Source organism: Octopus sinensis, linkage group LG7 (genome assembly GCF_006345805.1).
Source record: "Octopus sinensis linkage group LG7, ASM634580v1, whole genome shotgun sequence".
In the NCBI taxonomy this organism is placed as follows: domain Eukaryota; kingdom Metazoa; phylum Mollusca; class Cephalopoda; order Octopoda; family Octopodidae; genus Octopus; species Octopus sinensis.
Genome location: NC_043003.1, coordinates 27,538,739 through 27,560,073, shown reverse-complemented (window position 1 = coordinate 27,560,073; position 21,335 = coordinate 27,538,739). Strand labels below are relative to the sequence as shown.

Below are 21,335 nucleotides of genomic sequence, written 5' to 3'. Positions count from 1 at the left end.
AATTTCAGCTACCATGCTTATCTTCTTGATAAATTTTTTTTCAGTTGTCTGGGTTCAAGCCAACAGTGCAGTCATCTAGCTGGGAAATTGCAGCAGCTAGCTTCAATGGGAAATGAGGCTGCATGCCACCCCTTGACAAAGGCATTTTCAACTAAATCCCGATATTTTGTTTTCTTTACCTGGTGAGAAATATTGAGTGTCCTTCCAAGGTACTGTGAGCTTGACCACAATGATAGTTTTCGTATTCCTGAAGAGCAGGAATATGTTTGGTGGGAGTGATGTTACCACTATCAACTCTGGGAAGACAAGTCTGACCTTCAGGTCCTCTTACCATTGCTTTCACTGTGGAAGTTTTGTTGCCTTCCTTTAGGAATGTTATACCCCCTGATGTTTATTAACCTTCACCCTTTGCAGATTAGTCCACTTGGTGATTTCTGCAAGAACCTTGTCATGTCTCCACTTGTATCGGCCTTCTCCTAGGGCATCAACTCAAAATGTGGTTCAGGGTGAAAAGAGTTACCTCATACTACTTGCAGAAGGGGTCATGATAATCCAATATCATCTTTAATTCAAAAATAGAAGGGAATTCGAATGTCATCTCTAGTAAGTCGAGCGACCATGTAGAAGCTTGCTGTTGATTCTTTCGGCGAAGTCGTGTATTGAGCACGTGGTAAATAAGTGGGTAGTAGGGAATAGAATTCAAAGGGTAGAGGTTTATGAGCGTTTGAGTACATAATGAACTTCTTGTGCAATGTTTGCTGAATAGTCCGGTTGATTTTGATGGGACTAATTATACGTCAGAGAGTATGTCTAGGGCGAGTCTGCGTATGGTTTTTGAGTATGTGCATCGGATGAATATAAGTAGTCCTGGAAATGATATCAATGTGGTATACACACACCGAATAAGTTAAATTCTATATTTTGCTTTGGACATAGATAGTGATGTCTTATAACGTACGTTTTCTTCTTCTTTTTTTTTTCTTTTTTTTTAGATTAAAGAATTTAAATGACTTGGTTGCCTCTCTAACGTATATTAAAGGGGGAAACGGGGATAAAATCTATAGAGAGTCGGACAAAATGCTTGCGATATTTAAGTTACGGCCCTTTACGTTTCGAGTTCAAATTCAGACGAAGTCAACTTTGCCTACCCTCCTACTGAGATTTATTTAATATTCCTGTAAAGCACACCAAATATGAAATTATATTAGAAGACTGAAACAAGTATGGACTTGAATATATATTTTTTATATCATATAATGCCACTTGACTGTCAACTGGCTCCTCTAATTATTAAACGACCATATAAACATTACGATAAAGACTACAAAAACGAAGCGGAAGGAAGTGATTTATGCATAGTCAAATAGAGTAACGTCCCTTGTCTAAGAACTTTATATTAATGTTCACGGCAGCATTATCAGCACTTGTTCCTCAACTTACCACATAGTTTCGCTTTTCACCTAACAATTCCTATTTTTACACTCTATCTTTTAATAAATGCCGGTAGGGACACTGGTATTTCGTTATACGACCATAACATACAACCCAGTATATTAAAGTTATATTATAAGTCAATACGGTGTTAGCAGTGCTATTAAATTACTTATTAAAGTTGCTTTCTACTGATTTTCTATAAAAATTAGAACCAGTACTGGAAGTTACACTGTTGTATTTGATAGCTTTTAAGCAATGTGCTCGTGGATGATTAATGAGTTGGATGTGTTGAAGAAGGAGCAAGAACTCCTGAAATATGCATATACACTCATTATTTTTCTATCTTCGATAGAATTGTTTACATGGACACATTAGTATACGAAGCGTCATAACTTCCAGTGCTGGCTCTAATTTCTGTAGGAAATCTGTAGAAATAACTTTAATAAGTGACTTTCTCTTTATACCTATTTATTACATTTGGTTGCATGTAGATAAAAAAAAAATGTAAGGATTTCGTTTTTTTTTTTTTTTCTTACGGAGGGAATCTATATTATCTCATTTTTGATAGCTAATTTTGTTGAATTTCTACCAATACTTGAAGTCTTTCATATCTTTTACTGTTTATTTTCCCCAAAAATATTGCTGTGACATACAGATGAGAGCTGAACCATCCTGGGTTAGAGGATTCGCAATCTAGACTAGGCTCAGAAAGTTTACCCCACCATAGTGGGTTACACCATGGTTCATCTGCTTTGTGGCAGTAGGAAGAAAAAGTGAGAGACAGTTGTGGTGAAAGAGTACAGCGGGGTTCACCACCCACTGTTGCTGTTGTTATTTTTGCAACTCGAGCAAACCGGCCAACAAATTTTCCATAATTTTATACTATTTTTTTTTTCGTGAAATTCGCACAACAAAAACTGAGTTTGTTAACTTCCCATGAGTTGCTAAAATCCTCGTCGCCACTATGTGTTGGATTGTTATAACGCCCATTTCGGTATACAGTATACTTAGTAAAACCAGTAAAAACACGACAATCTCTTAATTCTCTGTTACCCACAAGGGGCGAAATACAAAGGGGACAAACAATACAAGGACAGACAAAACATGCAGTGGGGAAGATAAAAAATAAAGTGGATGAATGATGGGATGATATTATATGGATGTGGGGATGCGATAGCTACTCAAACCCCGTACTCGAGTACTTCCATTTAGTACACTTTTTTAATATTTTCCTTCTTTTTTTTCTTTCATAGTTTATCTAAAAATGTTTTACTTTAAAATAGCTGTCACTTTTAGTGCTTTCACTTCTCTGTATTCAATGACTGGAGACAGGATATCAAACCCCACCTCCTGCCCTATGGGGGCTAAATTACAGCAACATTCGTCCTAAACCAAGACTGCCATGTTATGTTGGCAAACAATCTTTACTACAAAGTACTGTTGCTGAATATCTCTGGTTGTGAGATTTACAAATAGTAATTTTCCCTCGTTTATCCTTTCCTAACGAATTGTGTGCTTGAGTTTTCTCTCTCTCTCTCTCCCTCTCTCTCTCTCTCTCTCTCTCTCTCTCTCTCTCTCCACACACATATACATGCTGGCACCTCTCGAGCTGAATTTAATAAGAGAAAAATAAATGGAGGAGAAAATATTATACTTGACTATGTAAAATGAAACGAAACGAAGTTGAGACGGAGTCATGTAGAGTAACGTCCCTTACTACACTATTTATCTAAGCTAAAAAAAATTTGAAAATTATAATAGTTAAAACTAAATTTTAAAAAAAGATTGCAGTTGTTAAGACAAGACATACAGATCAAAGCAACTAAAAAAGACAATGGAATGCATTTTAAAAATTATGTAAGTTACGAAAAGTAAATAAAGATCAACGCTTTTACATTTCCATGTAAAAAAGCTTTCGAATTTATTTTTAAAATACGGGTTCAGTGTCACGAAGGAAACGATTAACGGCAACTTGTTTCCAGTAACTGAAAAATGCATTGTCACAAAATCTCCAAATCGACAAGTACCAGTTGAACACTGGGTTTGGTGTGATCAACATACCCCCACCCAAAACAGTTGGCCTTGTGCCAAAATTTGAAACCATTATTGTTAAGTTGGCCTCCGTGTGCCAGAACAACAAGCTGGCCTCCGTGCCGATGGCACGTAAAAAAAAGAAACACCATTCGAACGTGATCGTTACCTGCGTCGCCTTACTGGAACTTGTGCTGGTGGTATGTGAAAAAACATTCGATCGAGGTCGTTGCCAGTGCCGCTGGACTGGCTCCTGTGCAGGTGGCACATAAAAAAAACACCATTTGAGCGTGGCCGTTGCCAGTACTGCCTGACTGGCCCTCGTGCCGGTGGCACGTAAAAAGCACCCACTACACTCTCGGGGTAGTTGGCGTTATGAAGAGCATCCAGCTGTAGAAACTTTGCCAGATTAGATTGGAGTCTGGTGCAGCCATCTGGTTCGCCAGTCCTCAGTCAAATCGTCCAACCCATGCTAGCAAGGAAGACGGACGTTAAACGATGATGATGATGATGTGGAAAACTGCAGGAATTAATGCACTTGACAAAGTGCTTAGCAGTCTTTCTTCTGGATCTTTATGATCTGAGTTCAAATGCTGCTGAAGTTGACTTTGCTTTCCATCCTCTTGGGGCTGATAAAATATATATCAGCTGAATACTGGGTTTGATGTAATTGACTTCACTTTCCCCTGGCCTTGTAGCAAAGTTCGAAAGTATTGTTATTATTATTGTTAAGGCGGTGAGCTGACAGAATCTTTAGCACGCTGGACAAAGTGCTTAGTGGTACTTCACCCATCTTTACATTTCTGAGTTCAAATTCCACTGTGGTCAACCTTACCATTCATCTCTTTGGGGCCAATAAAGTAAGTACCAGTTGAGTACTGGGCTCAAATGTAATCGCCTTACCCCCTGCCTCAATATTGCTGGCCTTGTGCCAAAATTTGAAACCATTTATTATTATTAAGGCAACAAGTTGGCAGAATTGTTAGAACATCTGACAAATGCTTTGCATTCTGGCTCTTTACATTCTAAGTTCAAATCCTGCAGAGATTGTCTTTGCATTTCATTCCTCTATGATTAATGAAATAAAGTACCAGTTAAGTACTAAGTTGAATGGCATCAATTAACATTCTCACCTCAAAGTTACAAAATTGTGCCTAAATCAGAGACTATTGTTATCATAATTATTTGAGGCAGTGAGCTGACAGAATTTTTGGCACACTGGACAAGATGCTTGGTGGCAATTCATCTTTCTTGATCTGAATTCAAATGCTGCCAAGGTTGACTTTGCTTTTTATCAACAAAAAAAGTACCAGTCTGAACACTAGGGTTGATGTAATCAACTTACCCCCACCTCTAAAATTGTTGACCTTGTGCTAAAAGTTGAAACCATTATCATTATTATTTTTAATTATCTTTTTTTTTTAATGTGGTGAGCTGGCAGAACTATTAGCATACTAGACAAAATACCCCAGTGGCATTTCTTTCAGGTTTACCTTTCATCATTTTGAGACTGATAAAATAGATACTAATCAAGCTCTGGGGTCAATGTAACTGACTAGCCCACTCTCCTAAAATTTTAGGACTTGTACCTGTAGTAGAAAGGATTATTATTAAAGTGGCCAGGCTGGCAGATTCATTAGAGTTGGAAAAAATGCTTTGCAGTATTTTCTTCCAGCTCTTTGGATTCTAGTTTCAAATCCCACCAAGGTCGACTTTACCTTTCATCCTTTCAGCGTCAATAAAATAAGCACTAGTTGAGTACTGGATTCGGTGTAATTAACTTAATCCTCTCCTCAAAATTGCTGGACTAACACCAAAATTAGATTGACCCCAAATAGATGAACGGCAAAGTTGCCCTCAATGGAATTTGTACTCAGAATGCAGACAACAAGCACCACAAAGCATTTTATCCAACACTCATACAACTCTACCAGTTCGCCAATCTAGTATCAGATTTATTTGATGGGAGCTTACCACCTATACAATATGATGCTCCTTTTCATCTTATACTGCTACTACAACAATCCCTGAACGTCTGATGTGACCAGGTTATGTAATCCCTTAGCCCCATCTAATGATATGGTCTCTCATATTAATTTTACTGATTTCCAGCTACATATTTGACTGCCATTCCTCTTAATAATTGCAACCCTATGGTAACCAATCACCACTCTTCCATTATGAAGGCATTGTCTTTAGACTGTTCAAAACTGCTGTCTGCTCAGTTGCAAGCATTCAGACCAAGTCTCTGGTTTAGGGTTACCTTCTTCACTCTTTCCCTCCCACCAATCTCAGAGCCTCCTCCCTACCATGCCCCTTGTTTAATGGTTCTGGATACTGTGCTTTCCTACCTGACTAAAAAAGAATTAATTTAAAAAAATATATATATAATGCATCAGCAGAGGTGAGAAGAATAAGCAAATATGAAGCATAACACAGAGACTTTCTTTAATGAGAAACTAATTACGAAAACCGAAGAAGCTAATGGGGAAATTTTTACATTGTTGCTTGATCTGCATGAAATAGCAGCAGAATCTTCTTCAAATCAAACTCTGCTGTCTTAGAAAAAGGATAACATTCTTTTATTCTTTACTTGTTTCAGTCATTTGACTGTGATCATGCAGGGGAACTTGCCTTAAAGTGTTTTGTGAAACAATTCAACCTCAGGACTTATTTTTATGGTTAGTACTTATTCTATTGGTTTCTTTTGCTGAAGTACCTGGTAAGTTACGGGGGACGTAAAGAGACTAACACCAGTTGGGGGGAAAAAACACAGACATATACGACATGCTTCTTTCAGTTTCTGTCTACCAAATCCATTCACAAAGCTTTGGTCAGCCCAAGGCCATAAGGCCATAGTAGATGACACTTGCTCAAGGTGCCATGCAGTGGGACTGAACCTGGAACCATGCGATTGGAAAGCAAGCTTCTTACCACACAGCTACACCTATATTAAATAATGCAATCAAACCTACCCCACTTCCTTGGGGCCTTAAAAGACAGGAATATCATGGTTGGAACACTTGTGTCTTATCTGATCTGGTCAATAAGAGATGAGCACGAGCTAAACAGTAGCAATTTGCTGGGAAGTAATATACTCAGCAATGTTATCAAAGTACAGATTAGAAATAGAATTGCACATTGGATAATGTAGTCCAATGTAAACAGTGTCTATGAGACTACAGGCTGATCTGAGGCTATTGAATGACAAATTAAGAAAATGAAAGGGGTATAAGTTTTAAAATATAATCTTTAAAGAATTCATCATTACCATTTTACATCTGTCTTCCATGCTGGCATGGGTTGGATGTTCTGACAGGATCTAATGAGTCAGAGGGCTGCATCATGTTTCAATGTCTGTTTTAGCATGGTTTATGCAGCTTCCTAATGCCAACTGGGTGCTTTTTTTTTTCATGGTACTGGTACTAATGAGATTTCCATGAAGCTTGCAAGACAAAGAAATACCATCAACTGAATGAGGTTATAGCAGAGAGGGAGGTGGCTTTATGCCATGTGTTGACGGGCTAAAATATGATAGATGGACAGGCTTAGAAGTCTTGCTATAGAGGAGATAAATAGCTACTCCACATTATATAAGAGTAGCTGAAAAAAAAAAACAATGGTGATGAGGAGTCAGAGTGTACATTGAAAATACAAGAAGGTGAGTATAAGAGAGAATATGAGCAAAGAATTAAGAAGGATGGATGGATAAGTTTATTAGAATAAGAGAGGAGTTGACAGATGGTTAGGAATGATGGCACTCTTAGTTATTGACAATCAGTTGATCTGATTAATGGAACAGCCTGCTCATAAAATTAATGCACAAGTAGTTGAGCACTCCACAGACACATGCAACCTTAACATAGTTCTCAGGGAGGTATAGTGTGACACAGAACTCATTTTTGCTAGTTGGGTGGACTGGAGCAATGTGAAATAAAGTGTCATGCTCAAGGATACATGATATCAGTATCAAGGATACTGAACTCACAACATTATGATTGTGAGTCAAATGCCCTAACCACAAAGCATTGTGCCTTCACTGGTTAGTAACGGGTGTAGGGATGAATAAAGTGAATGGAAGAAGGGTGGAGTTGTGAGGGATGTAAATATCTGTATGGCAGAGGAAAAGTGATAAGAATGGAAGTGGCTCAGGAGAGAGGAGGTGAAAAGTGGCAGTGCAGGAAGGGGAGAGAGCAGTAGTATAACATTATAGAATTGTAATTTTAAACTTCTATTACAGTTCGAGGCTGATAGATGCCTGGTTAGTGAATTTCATAGAGAGAAACTCTATGGAAGCCCTTCGCATGTGTGTGTGTGTATACGTGTCTTTGTATTTATGTTTGTCCTTCTTTCCCAATGCTTGATAACTGGTGTTGATTTGTTCTACTATAGCTTCAGGCCAGTCAAAGCCTTGTGAGTGGATTTGGTAGACAAAGACTGAAATATTCCCATTGTAAATGCATGCGAGTGTGTGTCCTTGTCTTGGCATCAGACAATAGTTTATAAATAAATATCAATGTCATTTATTTCCAGATTTCTGTGAAAACCTGTCCAGCCACGAGGAAATACTACGCTGCTTGGAAACAGAAGTCTTGCTGTAGAGGAGTTACATGGTTACCCATCATCATTTAACGTCTGTTTTCCATGCTGGCATGGGTTGGACGATTCAACAAGAGCTGGCAAGACCAGGTTCCATAGTCTGTTTTGGTTTGGTTTCTACAGCTCAATGCCCTTCCTAATGCCAACCACTTTACAGAGTGTATGGGGTGCTTTTTACATGGCACCATCACCAGTGCTTTTTATGTAAAGCCATCATGTGTGTGTGATGGGCTTCTTTCAATCGTTGTCTATAAAATCCACTCACCAGGTTTGGGTCATCTCAGGGTTACAGCAGAAGACATTTGCCCAAGGTGCAACACAGTGAGACTGATTTCAGAATCATAGGATTGGAAAGCAAACGTCTTACCACACATCTATGCATTCAAATTAAAACTTTCTACCATAATTTTTACGAAAGCACATTTCAATACATTCTAAACAGCAGCTTAACAATGACAAACTTAGTTATTTTATTAACTCCTTGCAAATTCTTCATCCGTGCTAGTGGAGCGCTAAGAGTACCATACGAGTGAGATCATTGCCAGAGCAATAAGCTGGCCTCCGTGCCAATGGCACATAAAAAACACCATTCGAGCATGATCATTACCTGTGTCGCCTTACTGGCACTTGTGCTGGTGGCATGTGAAAAAACATTGGAGCAAGGTCGTTGCCAGTGCCACTGGACTGGCTCCTGTGCAGGTGGCACATAAAAAGCACCGTTTGAGGGTGGCCATTGCTAGTACCGCCTGACTGGCCCCCATGCTGATGACACGTAAAAAGCACCCACTACACTCTCAGAGTGGCTGGCGTTAGGAAGAGCATCCAGCTGTAGAAACTCTGCCAGATCAGATTGGAGTATGGTGCAGCCATCTGGTTTGCCAGACCTCAGTCAAATCGTCCAACCCATGCTAGCATGGAAAGTGGACGTTAAACGATGATGATGATGATTTTCAAAAATTAAGTGGAATGTGGTAAGCAACAGAAATTCTCATATAATTAAGATATCAAAAGGGATGAATGTGTTCACTCGGTCTTTTTTCTTTTACCTCTACCAGTCATTGGCTGCAGCCATGCTGGCACACGATTTTGAAGGGTTTAGCAAATCAACACCAGTACTTATTTTTCTAAAGTTGGGTACTTATTCTAACTATCTCTTGCTGAACCACCAAGTTACCGGGATTTAACCCTTTCGTTACTGTATTTATTTTGAGATGCTCTGTGTTGCTTTCAATTAATTTTAAATATAACAAAGAATTTAGTAAAATAACTTAGTTATCATTCAGCTAATGTTAGGAACATAAATTGTGGAAGATTTTAATTCAAAACTTATGAAAACAAGACAGTTGTACTCAGTCAGAGCTGGTTTCAGCCAGGTTAGTAATGAAAGGGTTAAGCAAAGCAACACCAGTTGTCAAGTGGTAGTGGGAGACAAACACACAATCAGGTTTCTACAGTTTCTGTCAGTCTAATTTACTCACAAAGCATTAGTTGGTCTGGGAGTCATAGTAAAAGACACTTGCATGAGGTTCCATGCAGTGGGACTGAACCCAAAACCATGTGATTGCAAAGTGAGCTTCTTAACCACACAACTACACTTGTGCCTTAAAAAGGACATAGTTTCACCCTACAGACATCTAGGTTATCGGCCCAACACTCTACCACATGCTGTGCATATTTAACTTCTTTATTTTTGTGGGTACTGGAAAATGAATTTTGTCATTCCTTCTAAAATATTTTTTTTTAAAGTTTAGTGAAAAGAAAAAAAAGTTTAAAAAATAGTTAAAATATTTGGATAAATTTTAATCTTTGTAATTAAAAATAGGCAAAGAAAAAGAAAATTTTTGGTTCAGTGTTATTCATTTTCTTTTTGTTGTTAAACAGAATAGAAACAAGAAGAAAAAAAAATCGTATAATTCAGTTAAATGATAATTATAGTAGTAGTAATGGCTTCAACTTTTGGTTGAGGGCCAGTAATTTTAGGGGACAGGGTAAGTCAATTAAGCTGACCTTGAAAGAATGAAAGGGAAGGTTAGCCTCAGCAGTTTTTGAAATTATAGTAGTTAATAATAATATTAGTAATAATAATAATATAGTAGTAATAATAATGATGGTAATAATAATGAGGTGTTCAAATTTTGGCACAAGGTTAGAAATTTTAGTGGAATGGTCTTTGGAAAGTATTTTATTAACTCTGAAAGAATGAAAGGCAAAGCTAACTTCGGTAGAATTTGAATTCAGAATGTAAAGAACTGGCAGAAATGCTGCTAAGCATTTTGTCTAATAAACCAATGATCCTACAAACTCACCACCTAAGTAATAACAATCCTTTCTGCTAAAGGAACAAGGCCAGAAATTTTGGGGGACGGGGATAGTTGATTACATTGACTCCAGTGCAGAATTGGCACTTACTTCATCGATGCCGAAAGGATGAAAGTCAAAGTCAACCTCGGCAGAATTTGAACTCAGAATGTAAAGACGGACAAAATGCTGCTAAGTATTTTGTTTGGCATGCTAACAGTTCTGTCAGTTTGCTGCCTCACCGAAGTAATAATAATACTAATAATTTTAATTTTGGCACAAGGTCAGCAAATTTGAGTGGGAGGGAAAATATAATTACATGACCTTAGTGCTTAACTAGTACTTTATTTTATCAACCCCCGAAAGGATGAAGGGCAAATTTGACCTTGGAAGAATTTGAAAGTCAGAAGTTAAGCCATTAAGCATTTTGTCCGATGCATTAAAAATTCTGCCAGTTTGCCCTTTAGTAATAACTATTTCAATTTATTGCACAAGGCAAGTAATTTTAGGAATAGGGGCTTAATGAATTATATCAACCCCAGCATTTGTCTCATACTTTATTTTGTTGGTCCTGAAAGGAAGAAAGGCAAAGTTGACTTTGGCAGAATTTGAACACAGAACATAAAGGGTCGGAATGAAATCTGCAATGCATTTCGTCTGGCACAGTAATGGTTCTGCCATCTAGCTATTTGTACCACTTTAGTAATAATCTTATCTACTATAGGCACAAGGCCTGAAATTTGGGGGGTGTGGGTAAGTCAATTACATTGACCCTGGCATGCTAACGATTCTGCTCACTCGCTGCCTTAAAGGGAATAGTAATAACAGTTACAAGAACAAGGAAGTCATTGTGGTACATATCTTGTTTTTCTGAAGGAGAGAGCATCAGTACCGTAAGTATAGTAGCTCTAATTTATTGACTCCAAAAGGATGAAAGGCACAGTCTACCCAACTGGCATTTGAACTCAGAACATGAAGGTAGACGAAACACTGCTGAGCATTTCACCCAGCGTGCTAACAATTCTACCAACTCACCGCCTTACACCACTTTATCAATAATGATAATTATTATAACTATAGTGATGAAAACACTAAGAATCTTTCATAATTAGCTATAAGAGAAAGGAATAGTAATAATGATAATAATGATTTCAAATTTTGGCACAAGGCCAGCAATTTCAGAGAGGAGTGTAAGTCAATTGCATTGGCTCCAGTACTCAAACTGGTACTTATTTTTACTGACCCTTAAAAGATAAAATGCAAAGTTGACCTCAGCAGAATTTGAACTCAGAAGTGAAGATGGACAAAATACTGCTGAGCATTTTGTCTGGAGTGCTAACGATTCTGCCAGCTCACCCACCTTAAAGGGAATACTAATAATAAGAACAAGGATGTCCTTGTGGTACATATATTGTTTTTCTGAAGAGGAGAGCATCAGTGCTGTGAGTGTAGTAGCTCTAATTTGAAATTTAATTTGGAGAAAAAAAATCATTTCAATACAGTTTTGGTCAATTTGGCTTAGTCACAAAGGAGGGAGCTCAATTTTTTTTTCTTTTTCTCTTTGTAAAATTATTTTCCTTTTTTTTTTATAATTCACAACACTACAACTCCACAGGGCCACAGCAGCCGTGATAGAATAACAAGGAAGGGAAGAAAGAAAACAAAGACAGAAAGAAACAAACAAACAAAAAGGGAAACAGTTTTGTATTTGTTATTGTTGTTGTTGATTTTTTATTTTTTGTTTTTTCTTTTTGGTTATATTTTGCATCTTAATTTTCATAAGAATGGTAAATTGTCTTGGAATGAAAGTAATTAACTGAAATATAATTTAAATAAAAAAAAAATTTTAAACCGTCATAGCACTGCTTTTGTTTTTTAATTTTTTAATTCTTTATTTTATTTTACTTAATCTTTTTTATTATTTTTTTAATCAAGGAGCTCAACAGTTCGCCATCAACTCCCCATGGCAATAACTAGATTGGAGTGGAGCGAAATGATCCAAAGAACATTTTAAAAATTTTTTTTTTTTTTATAGTTTTTTTAACAAAAAAAAAAAAGTACCCCGAAAGGAGTGGAATAGCACACAAGAAGTTTGTGGTGATGGCGGTGGAATGGCGAGGTGAAAAAAAAAGAAAGAAAATATTTTTTCTCTCTCTCCACTCACACAAAAAAAAATCAAATAACATTAAAAAAAAATAACAGCCTGCGTCAGGAGATGGTACATGACTTTGGGTCGCGAGATCGAGAACGCGTGAGAACTGGCTGAGTTGCTTGGGTCTACAATGGAGAAGACAGCAGTAGTGAGGTATAAAGTAAACTAACAGAAATATTATGAGGGTTGTTGGAACAGAAAAATGAATAAAAAAAATATTAATTAAGTTTTAGAAAATGGAGTTTATTTCAATTTATTAATTTATTTTTACAATTTTTTAAGTACATCTTCACATCATGCACACTTCTGGGATTTTAACTGGAAAAGGAATGAAGAAATGGGAAAAAAAAATATAATAAAATAATAATTTCTTTTAAATTGTTTCAATTTTTGGCACAAGGCCAGTAAGTTTAGAGGGAGGAGGTTAGTTCTTGACTGGTACTTTATTTTATCGACCATATAAGAATGAATGGTAAAGTTGATCTTGAGGTATTTGGAACCAGATCATACAGAGCCAGAAGAAATACTGCAAAGAATTTTCCTGATGCTCTAATAGTTCCACCAATCAAACACCTTCCTAATATTTGTAATAATAATAATAATAATTTATAAAGACTGACATAACTCTTCACGAAAGTAAACAAATAATAAGAGGTCAACGCAATTTGTAATAAACAATATATTACAAATTGCATTGCACCCTTCTTAGTGTCTAGTGCATGGCTCAGTGGTTAGAGCATCGGGCTCACAATCACAAGGTAGTGAGTTGGATTCCCACACCAGGCTGTGTGTTGTGTTCTTGAGCAAGATGCTGTAGAAATGAGTTGCGACGTCACGGGTGCCAAGCTGTATCGGCCTTTGCCTTTCCCTTGGATGACATTGGTGGCATGGAGAGGGGAAGCTGGTATGCATGGTTGGCTGCTGGTCTTCCATAAAACAACCTAGCCTGGACTTGTGCCTTGGAGGGGAACTTTCTAGATGCAATCTCACGGTCATTCATGTCTGAAAGGGGTCTTTAATAATAAAATTTTTTTCTACTTTTGGTACAAGATCAGCAATTCTGAGGAGAAGTCAATTACATTGGCCTCCAGCACTTGACCACAACTTATTTTATCGACCCTGAAAGGATGAAAGGCAAAGTTGACCTTGGCAGGATTTTTGAATAGCATGTAAAGAGCTGGAAAAAATACTACATTCCATCCAAGACACTAACGATTCTGCTAGCTTGTTGCCTTAAAAATGATTAAAATAACAATCCTTTCTACTATAGGCATAAGGCCCAAGATTTGAGGGGACGGGGACTAGTCAATTACATCCACCCTGGTACTTTATTTTATTGATCCCCCACCTTGAAAAGTTGAAAGTCAAAATTGACCTTGGTAGAATTTGAACTTGGAGTGTAAAGAAAGATGTAAAGAAATTAAGTATTTTGTCCAGTATGCTAATGATCTTGCCAGTTTGTTGTCTTAATAATAATAATAATAATAATAATAATAATAATAATAACAACAACAACAGTTTCTAGCAATGGTGAGGTCACAGTATGTAATAGAGGGGAAAGTGGCGAGAAACTGGTTTTTACTGTCAAATGATTCAACAGCCACTCCAAGTTTTGACTACTTTTATCCCTCAGGAAAAAGATAAAATAAAATAGAAAAGTCTGCCTTGATGGGAATTAAACTCAGGATGTAAAGAAATGCAACGAGACATTGGAAGTCATTCTTTTAATCACTCAAACAATTATGTCACTCACCCTTGAATGGAAAACTTAAAGAGCTGGTAATATTTCATTGACCTCATCATCACCAAGATGAAGAAGTTGATTTAACAAAAGATTAGACCTATGATCAAAGTAATTCCACTGTGACCAACACTGCCTCTTAATTAGTCATAGTGTATCTAGAACTACACTATCTGATGTTGTCCTTGATTCTTTTTTTCAAAACAGTAAGAATGTGATTTGAGGTAGATTTGATTGTTCTCTCTAAGAGACTGAGTGAAACCCACAGAAGCCCTCTCACTGGCTTATATTGTTGTTTAACCCCAAATGATACCTGATTGAGAAAGACTATGATCAAATGTATTTAAATTTTTTTTTTTATTAGTCATAATGTATCTAAGATTATATTATCTTAAACAAATCATTTTTTTTATTCAAGGCAGCAAAATTTAATTTCAGGTAAATTTGGCTACTATTTCTAGTAGGTTGAGTAACCATGTAGAAGATCTATAACAAAAACAAGAGTAGAGGAACAGTCAACAATGATGTACCCAGTTGATATAGAGGAACAGTCAGCAGTGATGTGCCCAGTTATTATAGAGACATAGGTATGTGATTATACAGAACATTATGAAGGACTCAATGACGAACATTGAGGCCACATGCAACAATTGTTACTTCCAAAAATTACTGAGGATGAATGCTATTACTTTGGCATAATCAAGATCTTGCAGCTAATTCTGGATACAAACATCAGAACATTAACATAAGAACATTATTATAAACATGAACTCACAAACCTATTTATATCTTTATCAAATTATCTATATATATCTTTATCTATGGATCTCCCTGTCTACGGATCTATCTATCTATGAATCTAACTATAGATCTATCTACTTATATATCTATGGATCTAGTATTCCTAGGAACGTCTCGTCCTTTACTTTTAGTGGGGGAATGGAATGCTACCTTGGACACGCAACTAGACTACATGGGCAGAGATAGGAATAGACAGGGATGCAAATGCCTCAGAGACCTGCTCAGATGCTTTCAACCACCCGAATGCGCCAACGAGAATATGGAGCAAATGCAATGGGTCGTCAAGATCGTATCTAGATAGGATACCGTGTAGGACAGTAGCTAGAGATAGCGTAGGGTGTCCACAATTTCACATAGTCAGCTACATGGATCACAAACTTGTGACGTGTATGCTAGACTTAGATAAGACACATAGGCAGGGTCCTGGTTACAGGAAACTAAGTGCGTCTTTCCCGTCAAGACAGGTTTTCAGAGACCGGATTAGCACACTAGTAAAGAGGGCTTTGACAGGAGCCATCATCAACAACAATGCAAATTTGAAAATTTTGGCCAAGGTGTTAGCCAAGAGGTTGGTACTTGTCATCAAGAAGCTGGCCAACAAGGCGCAAACATGCACCATCCATGACAACCGCCAGCTGATGCGCTACATCATAGACAGGGTAGTTAAGGAACCTGGCATGGGTGGGGCCCTGATCAATTCTACCCCCACCCTTTTTTTTATTTCCTTGCCAAAAAGGAAAATCTCTACTTTGTATTTTATCCCCTCTGTGTTCAGCCCTGTGTGGCTAATAAAGAAACATATTTATCTATCTATCTATGGATCTATCTATCTATCTCAATGGAATTAACTATCAATAAATCAATGTTTCATATATACATGCACATTGAAATAATCATGTACAGAATTAAAGATATACATATACATATGACTTACCCACATACAAAACATTAAGTAACATTTTTTATCTTGTCTCTCAGGAAAAATAAAATTAACAGTTATACAGAGTTAACAATTCAACAAAACAAGAAAGCTCACAACAGACTGATACTTACATTTCTAGTTCCAGAATTTTCTTCTTGACTTGCTGCTATGGCTTGTGCAAGCTGGAAGTCTTCTTCTTCTTGTTTTGTCATACTAGGAAAAACAAAAACAAAAAAAAAGATAATAATAATCCTTTTTATTATAGACACAAGTCCTAAAATTTTGAAGGAGGAGGCAAACTGACTATATCAACCCCAGTTCTTGACTGGTACTTTATTTTATTGACCATGAAAGGTTAAAATGTGAAGTTGACCTCAGCAGGATTTGAACTCAAAATGTACAAGAATGGAACAAATACTAGGAAATCATTTATCCTGATGCTTTCATGATTCTGTCAATCCACTGCCATATAACAAAGAATAATAATAATGATGATTCTTCTAAATTTTGATACAAGGTTAGCAATTTTGAGGGGAAAGGATTAGGCAAATACATCAACCCTACCCCTGTATTTAACTGGTGTTTATCTTAGTGATCTCCAAGAGGATGTAAAGCAAAGTCAACCCCAGCAGAAATTGAACTCAGAACACACAGAACAAAAAAAGATGGTGCTAAGCAATTTAATGAGTTAATGGTTCTGCTCGCTTGCAGCCTTAAATAATAATCCTGTCTATTATAGGCACAAGGCCTGAAATTTTGGAGGAGAGAACAAGTTGATTACATTGACCTGCCCACTACTTGATAGATATTTACTTTATCAACCCCAAAAATGACGAAAAGCAAAGTTAACCTAGGGAGAATTTGAACTCAGAACTTGAAGATGCTAATGATTCTGCCAGCTCACAGCCCTAACAACCTTAAATAATAATAATAATAATAATTAATTCTTTTATTGGCCACAAGGGCTGACAAAAATTAATTATAACATAAAGGGACAAAACACAGGACGAAAGTTATAAAGGGTTTTGTCTGTTTGTAAAATCCGAGTAAAAAACAGTTTAACAACGAAAATATAACAATGAAAAACTCCCAATAGGGGGAGGCGCTTCGAAAGGTTCCTGGTGGAAAAACCCATAAAAGCCATGGGAGCCTGGTCAAAAGGAGGGAAGAGAGCCCCTTTCTCCTTTTATATTACCTTTTTAATTACAGGTGTATCCTCAGAATGGCTCCTTTACACAACTACATGAAATTTACAGGACACACATTCATGCATATGAAAACACGTGTCACAAATGAAGCAAAAAAAAAAACTATTATTTTTTATTTTTTGAACTAACACAGAGTGAACGATGCATAAGTTTAAAAACACCACAAAAAAAACTATGCCCAGAGATAAATCTATCAACAAAAAAAATACAGATCTCTTAGCCTTAAGAAGCTATGTTACAAGCAATGTTTACATGCAGAGAACTTGGAGATGGTGTTGTCTCAAAAAATTAACTCTAACACAGATCTGCCAACTAATGTCAACATCCAAGTTTGTCATGCAAAATACAAACTAGATTGGTCGTCAACAGGAACACCAAAGACCACATACTCGAATGATGAACCAGATTCGACATGAAAAATCAGCTACTGGTTCAAATCTTCCCGAAAAACAGGAGCTGGAAGCACCCCACAATCGGAATATTCCAGCAAATGGCCATCCATGCTCGTCATCAAATAATCAAAAGAAAAAGAATAAAAAATGGTCTTGCTTCAAGCGAATTCCTAACTTCTGGTTGAATGCCTTCCAAGAGAACCATGAACTGCTCACAAAACTTTACAACAATGTTTTGCAACAACCTTATCCTGATGCTTTAATGATTCTATCAATATAAATTCTTTATACATCAGTATAAATTCTTAGCTACTTAACCAGAGAGCATTGACAAACACCATAGAACATGGCCAACAGAGATGGGAGACAGCAGCTGACAACAACAGCAAGTTAATAGTGTAACATTCCTACTTCCAAAAAATTACAGACCCATAACCTGCTTAACAACAATGTATAAAATGCTAACATCTGTCTTGACTGAATATACCTACAGTTTTTTTATAGAAAGTGGCTTATTCCCTAATGGAAGATTGTCACAAACAACACAAAAACTTGTCGATAGCCTGGATGGACTATAAAAAATCTTTTGATAGTCAACCACATAGCTGGATTAAGAAATGTATGGAAAAGTATAAAATAGCACCGTCTCTGCGAAACTTCTTGTCTCTAAGTATGAGATCATGGAGAACCATGCTGACTTTGAACAGTGACAATGAATCTCTTAATGCTGGAGATGTAAGGATTTCATGTGGCATTTTCCAGGGTGACTCTCTATCACCACTCCTCTTTTATCTAGCCTTAATACCTCTATGTTGTGGTTAGACCTGGCGAGCAAATTTCTTTACCAGATATAAAAATTCCCAAAACATGCATATGTCAAGCATGTATGGAACTATCAAGGAGACGAGAGCCCATGGAAATATTTCAAGAATTCTAAATTATTTCATTTCAGAGTTTTTAGAGAGGGTAATAAAAAAAAACTTCCTTCAAGCATATTTACAACATGTGGGTGCACTAACACATTTATGTATCCATGTTTACACAATGTATGGACATGTATGTTTGTATTATCTGTATAGATTAGCAGCATGTGGCTACATTGCTGTATGCATGTTTACACCATGTATGTGCATGAAAGTTTGCACTATGTGTATATACTTACAATGTGTACCTGCATAAATGCAACAATTGTAAGTGCATGCTTGCACCATGCAAGTATGTTTACAACAGGCATATGTATATTTACAACTTGCCAGCATGAGTGCAACATTTGTGTGCATGCTTACACAATGTAGGTACATGCATGTTTGTACAATACATGCAAGCAATGTGTGTCCATGTCTGTGTGTGTGTGTGTGGTGTGTGTGTGTGTGTGTGTGTGTTTGTGTGTGTGCATGCATGTAAATGTGCAACAAAGAGACAGTTACTTACTTTTTATTGGAAAGTGATGTTGTGTGTTGGTTTTCTGACAGGGAAAGTTGTAAAGCTTTAGCAAGAGCTTCATCTTCAGACTGGAAAATAAGAGACAAAATTATAGAATTTCTATACACACATAGACATGCATATATATATATATATATATATATATATATATATATATATATATATGGCAAGTCTCAGAAAGAATCTACCAGAGACATGACCATGTGAACAAATGGCTTTTTTGGGGACCATATATATATATATATATATATATATATATATATATATATATATATTTCTGTTTCCATTGTCTCTCAATTCTTTTTCCTTCTCTTTGATAAAGGGTATTACCCAAAACATCCTTTTCTCTTTCTTCCTCTGGCATGTTAAGCTATAGCTTAATAGTTTTTTACATTCTGATTTCCAAATCCAGTGAAGTCTACTATTACCTCACATCCTCATCCTCATTTAGCATCTGTTTTCCATGCTGGCATGGGTTAGACAATTTGACTAGAACTGGTAAGCCAGAGTACCAGGCTCCAGTCTGATTTGGCTTGGTTTCTATACTTAGATGCCCTTCCTAATGTCAACCAGTCCACAGTGTGTAGTGAGTGCCTTTTACATGTCACCAGCACTGGTCACAACTATGATTTCAGTTGGCTTGATGTATGTTCTCTCAAGCACAGCAAATCACCAAAGGTCTCAATCACTCTGAAGATCATGCTTCACCACTTCATTCCCTGTCTTCCTTATTTCTTTACTGCCCACAAGGGGCTACACACAGAGGGGACAAACAGGATCAGACAAACAGATTAAGTCAATTATATTGACCCCAGAGCGTAACTGGTACTTATTCTGAAAGGATGAAAGGCAAAGTCGACATCGATAGAATTTGAACTCAGAATGTAGCGGCTGACGAAATACCACTAAGCATTTCGCCTGGTGTGTTAACGTTTCTGCCAGCTCGCCGCCTTCTTCCTTGATCTACCTCCCTAAGGAAGATATTCCCTATCTTCCTTGACCTACCTCTTACACAGATTCCCTCCACAGTTAAAGATTGGTACTTCTTTATACAGCTGTCCTCATACATACACATCACATAACCATACCAGCACAGTCTTCTCTTGCACACCACATCTGATGCCTCTCATGCTTCTAAAAGCAATAAAAAAAATAATACCAGTCAAATACTGAGGTCAAAATAACTGACTAACCCCTCTCCATAAATTTCTAGTTGTGTGCCTTTGCAAGGTTATAATTATTATGATTTCTAACATGGGGCAGAAGTCCTACTGTGTAGAGAGAGAAATTCAGTCAATTTAACTGACCCCTGTAGACCACTGGAACTTTATTTTATCATAACTTCAGAAGAATGAAGGCAAACAACCAGAATTTGAACTTAGATTATCAAAGGACATAACAATATAATGCAAGCCATCACTCTACAACCACTTATATCATAAAATAATAATAATTCTTTCTACTGTAGGCACAAGTGGGAAGGGAACTAGTCAATTACATCGACCCCAGTGTTCAACTAACGCTTATTTTATCGACCCTGAAAGGATGAAAGGCAAAGTTGACCTTGGCAGAATTTGAACTACGAATGTAAGGACAAAACGCTGCTAAGCATTTTGCCTGGCATGCTAACAATTCTACCAGCTAGAACAATAATAATAATAATAATAATTTCTATTATAGGCACAAGGCCTAAAATTTTAGAGGAGAGGGTCAGTTGATTACATTGACCCCAGTATGCAATTGGTACTTATTTCATTAACCCTGAAAGGATGAATGGCAAAATCGACCTTGGCAGAATTAGAACTTCAAACACAGATGGATGATATAATTCTTTCTACAATAAGCAAAAAGCCTGAAATTTTGGGGGAGTGTGCACATTCAGTGTCCAACTGGTGCTTTTTTACTGACCATGAAAGAATAATAAGCAAAATCAAGTTTGGTGGAATTTGAACTCAGATCATAAAGCTTCATGAAATATCACCAAGCATTATTGATTAGTATGCTAATGATTCGGTCAACTCACCACCTTAATAAATAATAATCTTCTCTACTATAGGCATAAGGCCTGAAATTTCGGGTGAAGGGCTAGTCAATTACATCAACCCCAGTGCACAACTGGTACTTTAATAATTAAAAAATAATATATAAACAGACAAAAAATTCTTACCATTTGACCTTGGATGGCTGAAGCATTGGCTTGGCGAGAACCACTCCCGCCATTTCTGAAGCTGAGAATAAAAATAAACAAAACTATTAAAGCTATGTGTATTTTTTGTGTCATTCACTTACAATTGTTCACAGATTGCTGGGACAT

The 21,335-nt window shown here is 36.9% G+C and overlaps 1 protein-coding gene across 2 annotated transcripts in view; it reads right to left on the bottom strand.

Annotated features, from left to right (window-relative positions):
- Window positions 1-21,335, bottom strand: part of LOC115214279 (AN1-type zinc finger protein 2A) — a 64,725-nt gene that overhangs the window by 1,983 nt on the left and 41,407 nt on the right. Inside the window, exons 8-11 of one of the 2 annotated variants that reach the window (XM_029783424.2) lie at window positions 21,189-21,249; window positions 19,010-19,089; window positions 16,110-16,191; window positions 12,063-12,639 (exon numbers count right to left, since the gene is read on the bottom strand). In XM_029783424.2, coding sequence (XP_029639284.1) covers window positions 12,571-12,639; window positions 16,110-16,191; window positions 19,010-19,089; window positions 21,189-21,249 — 292 coding nt within the window. In that variant the 3' untranslated portion in view covers window positions 12,063-12,570. Of the gene's footprint in view, window positions 1-12,062; window positions 12,640-16,109; window positions 16,192-19,009; window positions 19,090-21,188; window positions 21,250-21,335 lie in introns of those variants that run through there. The other variant, XM_036504666.1, reaches the window with a different exon arrangement.